General features: G+C 49.0%; 1 protein-coding gene across 1 annotated transcript in view; it reads left to right on the plus strand.

Annotated features, from left to right (window-relative positions):
* The window catches only part of CACNA1A (calcium voltage-gated channel subunit alpha1 A), a 293,167-nt gene that overhangs the window by 185,799 nt on the left and 94,170 nt on the right, over positions 1-13,198 (plus strand). Inside the window, exon 8 of the mRNA XM_045852887.1 lies at positions 983-1,176. Coding sequence (XP_045708843.1) covers positions 983-1,176 — 194 coding nt within the window. The remainder of the gene's footprint in view (positions 1-982; positions 1,177-13,198) is intronic.

Here is a 13,198-nt window from a genome sequence, read left to right on the forward strand (position 1 = left end):
CTGGGCAGATTTCAAAAGACTGAGTAATACGGAACATATCCACTGGCCACAGTGCAAGTAAGCTCGGAACCGGCAACAAAAAGACCACTCTAAATGTGTTTGGAAATTAAGAGACATGCTTATTTGAGGATGAAATAATAGGGTGTCTGGGATTTGCTTTAAAAATATTCTAGTGGCAAAGTATGGGGAGGGGACGCAGATGAAACAGGAGGAGCCCTGAGTTGACAAATGTTGAGATTGGTGATAGATATGTAGGAATTTATAATACTATTCTAATATCTATATTTATTTATCTATATCTATATCTTTATCTATGACAAGTTTTTTTAAGAGAAGTACTTCTTGGTTATCCATGGGTCAAAGAGGAAGTAATAGTGGAAATTACCAAATATTTTATTTAAACAAAGATGATACATGACAAAATTTGTGAGGTGCAGCTAAAGCCACACTTAAAAGTAATTTATAGCTTTTTTAAATAAAATTTTTAAAAGATTTTATTTACTTATTTATTTATTTATTTGTTAGAGGAGAAGGGAGGGCGGCGAAAGAGAGGGAGAGAAACATCATGTGTAGTTGCCTCTCACTCACTGCCCCCACTGGGAACCCAGACTGCAACCCAGGCAGGTGCCCTGACGGGGAGTCCAACCGACAACCCTCTGGTTCACAGGCCGGCACTCAATCCGTTGAGCTGCACTAGCCAGGGTGTAATTTATAGCTTTAAAGGAAGGTAATCCATCTTGAAAATTCAGAAAAAGTAATACAGCTTAGAGAAAAGAAGTTAATGAAATAGAAAACAATGAGTAGATCAACAAAGACAGATGTTGGGTTTGTTGTCTTTTGTTTAAAAAAAAAAGCAATAAATTCATCCCAGTAGCCTTTTTTTCTTCCCCAACATCCAACCCTAAAATATCTTCATGGGCCCGTTTCTCAGAGCAGTTTTTCCCAGCTCCTTCTCCTGAATTTCTCCCCTCCCTTTTCACAGATGACATTCAGGGTGAGTCTCCAGCTCCATGTGGGACAGAGGAACCCGCCCGCACCTGCCCCAATGGGACCAAATGCCAGCCCTACTGGGAGGGGCCCAACAATGGGATCACTCAGTTCGACAACATCCTGTTTGCAGTGCTGACTGTTTTCCAGTGCATCACCATGGAAGGGTGGACTGACCTCCTCTACAACGTAAGTGACGAGGGCACACAGGGAGGCGGCCCTCCGGGACCAGCCAGCTCACGAGGCTGCAGTGGAGAGACCCTGAGCCAGGGGTCAGCCCAGGGACAACTCAGTGCAGCTCTGGAAGAGCTGGCCTGAAGCTGAGGCCTTTGAATATGGGGTTGGGGGCATCCTCAGAACTCTTAAGTAGTGTTCTACTTAACACCACTTAAGACACTCGACTAGGGAGGGCCCCTCTGGACATGGAAATCCAGAGGGCACACAGATGTTGAGTAATTTTCCACTGTGCAGGTGTTTAAATACAATTTTAGGTTTTTAAATACAGGCAGGACTTGCTTTTTTTGCACTTTGCCCACTATGCTTCAGATACTCGGGCTTTTTTTAACAAGTTGAAGGTTTGTGGCGACCCTGCATTGAGCAAGTCCATTGGCACCATTTTCCCAACAGGCTCAGATGATGATTTGCATTTTTTAGCAATGACATATTTTTAATTAAGTTGTATACGTTAGTTTTTTTAGACGTAATGCTATTGTATTTAAGAGACCACAGTATCATATTAACATAACTTTCTTCTAATTTTATTTTAATCATTGTTCAAGTAGTTTTCTGTCCTTTACTCCCATCCCAGCCAACCCACCCCTCCCTCCTCCATATTAACATAACTTTTATATGTGGTGGGAAACCTAAACTTGTGTGACTCCCTTTATTGCCATATCTGCCTTATTGCGGTGGTCTGGAACCCAACTGCAGTATCTCCGAGGTCTGCCTGTACGTAAAGGTGTGACTCAAAACCAAGCATGGATAAGAGTAATGTCCTTGGACCTGTGCAAGGGGGCTCTGCACTGGGACGCGCTGGCTCTCCTCCAGCCATGTCCCTCCCCATGGCGTGAGCTGTCACGGGGCAGGATGACGTGTCTGCCATATGCCACCATCACCCCCACACTTTCTAGACCACACTCTGAGTTACCCAAGATTCTGGAATTCTCTGCCCACGCCCAGATCCCATGGACTTGCATTAGATTTGTCCGTCTGTGCTCCACTGGACCGCCTGTTTGTACCTTCCAGAGGCCAAGGGCATCCCGAGGGTGGCTATTGGCACAAATGTGTCTGGAGCTTGGACATGCAGGCGGGATTTTTCACTCCCTGGCAGGACAGAACCGGGAGTGGGAAGAGAAGGCGACCATGATCATGGGGCAGGGCTGGCTCTCCCCACACCGTGATCTAGTCCAGATGTCCAGAGTCTGATTTTTGCCCTGACCTTCCCAGTGCTTGTGAAGGTGTGTTTGTAAAGGACAAGCATCCAGCATATTTTATTTAGTGGTTTTTAAATATTTACACACGGTATGTGGGCCTCTTGTCATTACATTTGCCCTAGGTCTTGAAAATGTTACAAACATGTCTGCAAAGATGTGCACCTCTACCTGCCCCCTTCCACCTTGTTTCCTACCGCCCATCCGGGGGCTGCCCCACACAAATACCTAACTGCTGGTTAAGGTTCTGCCAGGGCTTGGCCTGCCGGGGAAGCAATGCCAGGCTTCCTGCTGCACGCAGAGGGACCGAACTCTCCTCCCAGTCACAGCGTGTATTCCTTACGGAATCTCCCCCCTCAGGAGTGGAGGGAACCTATCCTTTAGATTAGTGGCTCATTTTAGGGTGGGGCCGAGAGTGCCACTTGGGAGTGGACAGTAAAAAGAGCTGCCATGGGCAGCTGTGCATGTCACACACTGCACAGGTCACCACATTTCAGGAGTGCCGTTCATACCACCCACAACATAGACTTCTGCTGCTGTTCTAGTAACCTGCTGACAAATGTAAAGGATACGGGGAAGGGACTGGTATTCTGATTTCATAAAGCCCTTGTCTGAGCATAGCATCTCTAGGAGCAGAGAGCAGACCTGAGATGCCTGAGCTCTCTCTTGGGCTTCCCCTGCTGACAGCTTGGGCAAAAACTGGCCAAAGCGCTCTGGCCAGTGTGGCTCAGTTTGTTGGGCGTCCTCTCACAAAGCCAAGGTCTCCAGATCTATTCTTGGTCAGGGCTCAGGCTCGGATTGTGAGTTCAGCCCCCGGTTGGGGCACATATGAGAGACAACTGATCGATGTCTCTCTCCCTCTCTCCCTTCCCTTCTCTCTAAAAATAAATAAATGAAATCTTTTAAAAAACTGGTCAAAGCTTGCTGGGGGATTGTTATAAGTTCTTGGCTTTTGCTTAGCAAGGGTGGTATGAGAGGGGGCTCCAGGAAGGGAGGGGCAATGAACCTTCCTGGGAGTGAAACAGAACCTGGGAGGTGATTGGAGAACTGGGGAGAGCAGAGTGGGGGTGGGGGGTGAGCTAAGAAAACTGAACAGGAAAACTGTGTCAGACTGGGTTGGGTGTCCAGAGAAAGGGTCCGGAGTTTCAGAGGAAGACACTGGGGATATGCTTAATGGTGGGAGAGGAAGTATGAGCAAAACCATGAATTTCCAGAAGATTCTAAACCATTATTTCAGGGGATGTTTGTCCTAGAAGGTTTGAGCAGAGCTGCCTCAGAGGAAGCAAGCTCAGGGGGAGTGGTTGAGAGCAGAGCAGACACCAGGCTACCTGGGTTCCCACCCCAACTCCACCACTTTCTTGCTGTGCAACCTTGGGCAAGTCTCTTGGCCTCTCTGTGCCTCCATTTCCACTTTACAGAATGACCAGAAGCATAGTCCTACCTCACAGGGCAAGAGGGTTGAGTGAGATGGATACATGTGAGGCATTTAGAGTAGCAGCTGGTACTGGGCAGCTATGGGTAAGCCAAATTCTCTGCCCCAAAGGCGCTCCTGTTAGAAACCTGTGTGAAGTTCTCATCATAGAGACTCCATTGGCACCTGAGGACGCGGTGTGAGCTATAAGGTCCCTCTTCCCTTCCCACCTTCGCCCTGCTGGTGGCCGCCTCTGACTCTGAGCAGCTGTTCAGAAGTTCCCACACTGTCATCCTTTAGGTAGAAGCCCGAGCAGTGATTTCAGCCTGATGTGAGCCTAGAGCAGCAATAAAATACCACAAATTCGGTGGCTTAAAACAACAAGCATTTATTGTCTCACAGTCTGGAGAACAGAGTCACTACCAAGGTGTGAGCAGGGCCGCGCTCCCTCTACAGGCTCCCGGAGAGGGTCCTTCCTGGCTCCTCCAGCTTCTGGTGGCTGCCAACAATCCTTGGCTTGTAGATCCTCTGCCCTCCACTCCAGCTCCCCAGCTTCACACGGCCGTCTTCTTACAAGGACACTGGTCACGTTGGATTAGGGCCCACCATGCTCCAATATGGCTTCACTTTAAGTAATTACCTCTGCGTTGATCTTATTTCCAAATAAGGTCACATCGTAAGGTCCTAAAGGTTAGGACTTCAATATATCTTTAGGGAGGGGACACAGTTCGATTCATAACACCTCCCAAATAAACCTCTTGTGCTTGAGCCTTTGTCTGGGGCTTCCCAAATTAAGACAACTCCCCCACCCAACACAACCCCTAGGGCCTCTTCTCGTTGCCAAGTGTGGGGACTCGGTTGGCCGGCTTTGAGTTTCCTCTGGCAAGGGCAGAGCTGCTGCTTTCCTGGACCCATCTGGGCCCTGCTCTCATGCTCTGCCCTCTGCCAGCCCTGCCTGGGCCTGGGCTAGGTCACCCCTTGCTCTGTCGAGCCACAAGCAGGCCCAGTATCTGGAATCTACTTGTGCAGATTCAAGTCACAACGGCCATGGACATGGCCTTGCCAGTTGCTGGCTCAGAGACCCATGGGGAGAGTCTAGACACGCCTGCCCCAAGTGTCTTAGAATCCACAGGCTCAGATGCCAAATGGATGCCGCTTGCCCAAGTGGGCGGGGCCTTACAATCCCAACAAATCATTTCTTTCCTTAGCATCACTGAAATCCATTTGTGTGTCCTATGATTATTTGTTGAGCACCTATGTGTGCTGGAAAACAGGAGATTGGGGACACTGCAGTGAAGATGACGGACAAAAAATCCCACCTGATAGGAGGATAGATGTGAACAATAAACATGATAAACAACAAAATACTCAGGAAGTGGGAGATAGTAAGCTAATGCATAACACCGGACATAGTGACATGCCTTTGGGGACAAAAGCAGCACAAGAGGACAAGTGATGCATAGATGTGGGCTAGTCTAAGCCAGGAAATCAGAGAAGGCTCCTTGGAAGAGGCAGCATTTCACAGAAGGAGGGAGCCAGGCAGACGTTTGGGAAAGGGCGTTCTTGGCAGAGGGAACAGCAGCAGCTCACCTACATGGCATATTCAGACCCTTTCCAGGTTTTCCCATTTTTCTTTGTCTCTTCTTTCCCACTTGGCTCTCTAGTTAAAGTACCTTTTGGAAAAAGCCTAGCCCAATGAATCAACAATGCAGTCGAAAATTTACATCAGGATGTGCACCCCAGCATTATTCGTAAACAGAGAACACAACTGGAAGCAACTAGTTACCATATGGTCCCTCCATAAGATGAAATAGCACATCGTCATTAAAAATCATCTGTTGGGAGAGTATTTGAGGATGTGGGGAAATGCTCACCATATAATGATAAATGAGAGGAATTGATTTTAATCTTCACCTGAGGATATGTTTATTGGTTTTAGAGTGAGAGAGAAACATTGATTGGTTGTTCCTGCCCCAACCAGGGATCGAACCCACAACCTAGGTGTGTGCCCTGACCAGAAATTGAACCTGCAACCTTTTGGTGTTTGGGACAACACTCCAACCAACTGAGCCATCCAGCCGAGGCTCAAAATATTTTTAAAAACAGATCTTTGGAGTGGTTTCAGAGTGTAACACATCGCCAGCAGGACCCGGTGACGGGTCAGGTGACTCCTGTCACTTTATCAGTTGTAAAGCGTAAAAGAATTTGTGTGATATCTGTAAACTATGTGATTTCTGTTAGTGATGAGCGTTACCAGTTCTGTCCAGACTGCTGCCATTGGTGCCTCCCTTCATAATGGAAGAAAATGCCCATTTCCTGTGGAAATGTGGGAAGTAAAGGATGGACTTTTTTCTATTCAAACTCACAGACTCCTTGAATTCTGTCCTCAGGAGCCCCAAGGATTTGCCCCACCACCAACAGCTGAGACTGAGGGAATCTCACAAGTGGCTTCTCCAGTTGCTGTGTCTAGAAAACCCTCAGAGGAGGTGACAGTTTAGGTGACAGGTGGGGTCCTATGATGGCAGTAGTGCCTTTACAGAAAGAGACACTGGAGAACTGAATGCGTGTGTCTCTGTCTCTGTCTCTCTCCTCCTCCTCTTCTGTCTCCCACCTCTCTGCGCTTTTCTCTGTTTCTCCCACTCTCACTCTCTATTTCTTTCTCCCTCTCTCCACTGATGTTAATTAAGAAGGCAACAAAATGGTGCTTAGTTGGTGATTACAAACATATGTCCCTTGACAGATGGCCAGTAATGGTTGAAGCTGATCTTTGCCCTAAACCCTTTTTCATTCATAGATGTTCTTTTTGGCCAGTCTCAAAGTGTCAGATTTGGGGGCACTGTAGATCACACACTCAACAGCACACCCTCGTTGGATGCGTGCTGTGCGCAGGCACTCTTGGGCACTGAGGATATGCAGTGAGCAGAGGTGACAAAAATCCCCATTTGGGGAGAGTGGACATTTTAGTGGGGGAAACAAGTAATCAATAAGATGATTAAGGAATGCTTATTTTTATATATTCATTTTCATTTGTAGATGTAAAAGGCAGGTAATATCTTGACTATTTCTGGCTTTGTGGGCCACGCAGTCTCGTTGGCAGCTACTCCTCCTTCTGCCGTAGCACAGTAGCAGCTGCAGAGAGAATGCATAGTGAGTGGCCACGGCTGTGTGACAAAAACAGGTGGCTGTACGGTGCTGACTCCCGTGTTAGAAAATGATTAAAGTTCAGGAGAAAAATAAAACAGTGCAGGGGGTGTGGACCATCAAGGTGAGAGGCTGCAGTTCTTCCTCTAGGACCTGAAGGAGGGAAAGGGAGCCATACGTGAGGGTAGAGAGACCCAGGCCGACGTCCAGTGCAAAAGCCCTGAGGCTGGGGTGAGCTTGGCGTTTGTGAGATGCAGCAAGACAGCTGTGTAGCTGGAAGGGAGTAAGGGCTGGAGGGAACGGATGCGGCCAGGGGCGGTGACAGACATCTCATAGGCAGAGAGACACTGTAATGTATGGTTCAGACTGGTACAATTTTGAGAGCAAAGGGGGAAAGGAGGACTTGAAGAGTATTCAGCAGGCATTGCGTGATCTGTAACAGGTACAGACTGAGACGTGCGACCTTCCTCATGGCCACCGTGGGGCTTTGTCTCTTTCACAGTCAGAGCTACCCCACTTTTATTTCCTATGCCAGGAATCGGGTGTTCTCCTGAGCTGAGTATTTTTTTTTTACATCCTCTATATTTTTTCTGAATGAACCATGCTAAAAAAAAATCAGAGGAAAATAAACCATGAAACAGAAGGCACTTAAGGATTTTACTGGGACTCAGCCATTAATTTGTTTGACGAGTATTTATCGAGCGCTTGCGAAGTGCCGGGCGCCACACTAGGCTCCGGCAGTGCTGGAACGAACTGGCACCTCCCCTCTCCTTGACGGCTCTCACAAGCCAATCGTTATAAACGTAAAGGACCCTGTAAGTGCAGCCAAGGGGTGAAGTAGGAAAAGAGCCAGTTACAGGCCGGAAGGACAGGTCTAGCCCCAGCCCTGCCATCCACACCCTTGTGAACCAGGTAGTTGTGCTGCCTCTCTCAGCCTCAGTTTCCCCATCCACTAGGTGTGGTGGTTATAAGGATCAAGGGTGTTTTGTCAGCTCAGAAGGGTTCTACGGAAGCAACTGTGGGTGTCCCACCTGCCTCTCCGCTCCCAGGAAAACTGCCTGATCGTCGGAACGTGGGGGAAGTACTTTTCCCTGCCATTGGTATTATTTAAACAAGCCACCCACAGCGACCTCGGGATTATGTGCATTCACCATGCAGCCGACACTTAGTGAGCACCTACTGTGTGCTGAGTGTTGTTCTGGGCACTGGGCAGCTGGTGTTCTAGGGAGCAGAGGAGTTGTAAACAAGTAAATGTGTAAATCAACAACCGATTCACAGTATGAAACATGCCTGGTTGTGTTGCAGGTTGGGAGGGGGCTTGGCGGGGCTGCAGGCTGAGGGAGGAGGAGGAATCAGCCAAGCCAAGATCTAGGGGAAACTGGGCTCCAAGCAGAGGCTCAGAGAATGGAAATGACTAGCTCGTTGTAATCTTGAACTTCACCTTTTTGGGTACCAGTTTCTTCACAGACATACAGAAGATGTCCCTTCCCCCCACCTGCCTTATGAGATCCATATAAAGGTTAGTGAGAAAGTGACATTTGAGAAATACCTGAAGGAGATGAAGAAGCAAACTAGGGAGGTATCTGGGTGTATCAGTCAGGAAAGCTAGGTTATGCTGCAGTAACAAACATCCTCAGAGTCTGATTTTAACAGCGAATGTCTTTTCCCGCTCTCACTATCCACCCAGCATAGGTTGGAAGTGGTAGAGAAGAGGGTTCTGCTCAACTTAGTCCCCTGGGACCCAGCTAATGCAGCAGCCACCACATAGAGCTTTGCCACCTGCTGTCCTAAAATGAAAGAGAGCCCTGGAAGGTTTCACACTGACAGTTCAGGGTTCTGGTCCAAAAATAACACAGGTATTTCCACTCACTCCTCATTGGCCAGCATTTATCACGTGTCCCTCATCCAACCACAGTGAGACTGGGAAGGGCCACCCAGCCACAGCACCAGAAACGTGTAGTGACTGCACTAAGGGGTGCAGCGTTCCAGGCACTGGAATTCTTTTAAGCTTTTGGAAGAAAGACAAGGAGATCTTGAGAGCACACCCTTTCCAGTGTTAGTAATTTCGACAAGTGAGCAAGTTTCCCAACCCCTTCCTCCTGCCTGCACCCAGACTCACACACGGCCCCCCCTCTCTGAGCCCCCAGACCGACAAGACACAGCAGGGAGGCTGTGTCCCCACATTCTTCTGCTGCCGTCCCAGGAGGGCTGTGGCAGCTCCAGTCTTCCCGTTTTGGAAATACGTTTCCCATTCTGCTCCTGAGCAAACCCCAGGGAAAGCCCACCTCCTACTTCAAAAACAAACAAACAAACAAACAAACACGTCTTACTGAAGTAAAATAAACATACAGGCGTAGAGAAAGCCCCGCAGATCCTAAGTGAGGAGCCTGATGGGTCAGAACGATGCTTCTGCAAGCTGAACAAGTGCGGGCAAACCCCCAGATGCCGGGGACAGACCTGCCAGATGCGCCCTCGCGGATCCCAGAAGGAACCGGCCCTGCCGACACCTTGAGCTCGGACTTCTGGCCTCCAGACTGTGAAGCAATAAATTCCTATCGTCTGAGCCCCCAGCTTGTGGTGCTTTGTCCGCAGCCACAGGAAACTCACGCATCACGTCACCCTGCCCTGGCAGCACGCGAGGGCTCCGGGTCCTCCACAGACTTACCCGCGACGGAGGACTAACACTTTTAATTACTGATTAGCACTGCTCTGTAATGATTGGTCAGCAGCACTTTCAAGGAAAGATGTTACTCAAAAGGGGGGAAATGTAAACAATACTATAAACAGAGCCACTTTAAACCGGAGCCAGAGCTGCCACCCCAGAGGAACCTCCCTGCACGTCTCGTGCCTCAGGCCTCTGGGATGTGGACGCGGGCAGGTTACCTGTGGGCTGGGCCACAGCAGCCTTGCCCCCAAAGAACTGATTGCAGAGATGACAAGAAAGCATATTATGACTGCTGGACTGGTGTCTTCCAGGAAGCTTTACAACACCTCTTTTCCCACATCAGGCAAAACATATCCTCTCTCTCACCCTGAACTTTGCCCCTCTTTCAGCAGGAAATAACTAGAGGTCATCGCCATGTTCCCAAAATTAGAGGAATATAACTATACCACATAGCAAACCAATTAAAACTTCTATCCCTCATCTTAGCCGGGCTGCTCAGTTGGTTGAAGCGCTGTCCCATACACCAAAAGGTTGCAGGTTCGATCCCTGGTCAGGTCACATACGGGAGACAGTTGATAAACATTTCTCTCTCACATCAATAAAAACATATTCTCGGGTGAGGATTAAAAAAAATTCTTCCCCTGGCTGGTAGGGCTCAGTGAACTGAACACCAGCCTGCAAACCAGAGGGCTGCCAGTTTGATTCCCAGTCAGGGCACATGCCTGGGTTGCAGGCCAGGTTCCCAGTAGGGCCACACAAGAGGCAACCACACATTAATGTTTCTCTTCCTCTCTTCCTCCCTTCCTTCCTCTCTCTCTAAAAATAAGTAGATTAATTTTTTTAAAAAGTACACTTTGGCTGAGAGAATAGAAAAGTATCGCCAGTTAAGTACAAAACAATGATAGCTTAAGCAATGGCAATGGTCACAAGATGTTTAGCTTCTGCTTCAAAGATGCCAGTGATGCACCATTATGAGGTACTTTGCAGCATCTGTTGATTCTTCAATTCAGCACCCCTTGTTCTCACAATATAATTTTGTGTTGCTGATACACTGTTTCCTTGCCAAACAGGCCATAACTCCAGGCCCACAATGAAAATTTGTAAGTTTCTTTTGCAAGAGTAAATGCCTTTAACAAAGTTGTGACCATCCCTGGCCTGGTTGCTCAGTTGGCTGGAGCGTCATCCTGTATGCCAAAAGGTTGTGGGTTGAATCCCCGGTCGGGGCGCATATGGGAGGCAACCAATCGATGTTTCTCTCTTTCTCTCTCTCTCCCTTTCTCTCTCTCTCCTCTCTCTCTCCCCATCTAAAATCAGCAAACGTATTTTTTTTAAAAAGAAAGAAAAAAGAAAGCTGTGACCAGCTGCTGACACCCAGAAATCTGATACTTGAAGGCCTTATCTCTAAGGAAACACAGCCTTCTTTCTCAGTTGCCTGAACTCCCCTCCCCAGGAACTCCCCCCTCCACTCCCTAGCTGCCAAACAACAACAACAACAACAACAAAAACCTGCCTACTTTTGCTTTTGAGGGGATGAATTTGAGAGATCTTGCTCTCCTGTCTTGCCAGTTCCACTTTGGCAGAATTGAAGAAACCTTTCTCTATCGCCAAGTATCCCTGTCTCTACGTTTTGGTCTCCTAGCACATGTACCTAGCACAGGTTCATGAACCTGAATTTGGGGAGGTGATTCAGTAACAGTCTGGCATTGTTGGTCTTTCTCTGTCTTTTTTGAATTTACGGAAATCTAGCCTACACCTGGTTAGTTCCAGGGGGATGCGGTGCCGTCGGGCTGGCGGTAGGCTTCCCCGGCAGCTACCAGCGAGAGCACCCAGGTGCATCGCTGCATGCACACAAACTCCCCAACCCCTCCATCCCCCAACGGAACCCCAGACAGATTGGGGAGGGTCTGGGCATCCTATGGAAAGGTTGCTCCTTCTATAACCTTGCTTCCTTTACACTGCAGCTCTTGAAAACAGGATTCCACATATAAAATGCCTAGGGACACTTCTGCAGAAAGACATTTACTCCTGGAAAGAGAGGAGACAGTCACTTTCTCCCCATGGAAAGTGCTTCCCTGGTGCATCAGTGCTTCTCACCTTCACCCCTGGCAGCCCATCAGAATACTTAAGGAAGATGAGAGACAGAGAGAGATGCATGATAGCCCCAAGCCGGAAACAACCCACGTCCCTCGTCCCTCGTCCCTCGCCCTTCGTCCCTCGCCCCTTGTGAGGAGAATGGCTGAGCAGGCTGCAGCACACCCTGCGGTGCAGGCTGCCGAGCTTGAGAGAGTCGCAGAAGCATTGTGCTGAGTGCAGGAAGCCACCCTGGCTGTGTGCAGTCTGAGTCATTCACGTGCAGCCCCAGAGGCAGAAAACTGGCCTCTGCCGACAGAGACCAGGTTAGCCGGGTGCAGGTCTGGAGGCGGCGGTGGACTGCGAAGCCCACGAGGCATGTGTTGAGGTGATGGAACTGTGGTTCCAGGTTGGAAACGTTCGTCAGAACTCACTGAAATGCACACACTTGGCATGGGTGCACTTTACTGTGTGTAAATTGTACCTCAATAAAGTTGATTTTTTTTTCATATGGATGTTCAGGATCCACCAGAGGCCAATTATCAAATTCTCGGGGCCAGGGCTGGGGCCTGGACATCCGTGTTACTTGGAAGTTCTCCAGGTGGAAATTACTTGAAGCCGGAGATGCGAACCACTTAGTCTTTCTCGTTAGCCTTTCTGCTGGGCAACAGCAGCACTGAGTGTACTTCTAAAGGTGAGCTTTCAAACCATGGGTGGGAGCTGCACATCCCGCAGACGCCCCAGAGCTGGTGGCCCACCAGAAGGCCCCCTCCTCTGGCTGTGGGCGGCGAGGCTTCCCTAGCACAGAGGTGAAGCCCACAGGCTCAGTTTCCTGATTAAGTCCCCTGTCCACTGTCTAACCCTGTGACCTTGCCTGGCAATTTTATCTTTCTGGACCTCCGTTTCCTCAATTGTAAAATGAGCGTGATGATAGCCTAGGGGTATGATGAGGATCAAATGAGCAAATACAAATAATGTGCTTAGAAAACTCCCTAGTATACAGCAAGTACTGTCAGTGCTGGGTCTCTCTCTCTCTCTGTCTCTCTCTCTCTCCCTCTCTCCTTGATCTTCCTCCCCTCCTCTAACTTCCTTCTTGCTGCAGTGTTCTGTCCTCCGTACCAGAGAAGAATGTTCTGTTTGTGGACTTCTCCCCCCCTTGAAAGTTGATCTGGGCGCTTCCAGAATTTCTGTGGTTGACAGTGAGGAAGCTGAAGATACAGGAGGAAAAGGCTCACAGCCCTGCCGCCTGCCTTGGTGGTCTCAGCCAGCCGTCAGTGCCTGCCATCAGGCCCCTCCTTTCAGGGGAGAGTGACCGTGTCAAAAAGGAAGGAGCTGGGGGGCTCGTTTCTTCATTTCGATGGACTTTGGTTTTTCATTCTCCTCTTGGAGTCTCCTGAGTGTCCTGCTGGTTACCAGGTCCTCCAAGGGCTACAGGGTTAGGAGGGGCCTTCATCCTCCCGGGGGTACCCCTGGGTTCCCCCCACTGCTCCGTCC

This window comes from Phyllostomus hastatus, unplaced genomic scaffold (genome assembly GCF_019186645.2).
Source record: "Phyllostomus hastatus isolate PE091 unplaced genomic scaffold, TTU_PhHast_1.1 phas_contig_98, whole genome shotgun sequence".
Taxonomy (NCBI): domain Eukaryota; kingdom Metazoa; phylum Chordata; class Mammalia; order Chiroptera; family Phyllostomidae; genus Phyllostomus; species Phyllostomus hastatus.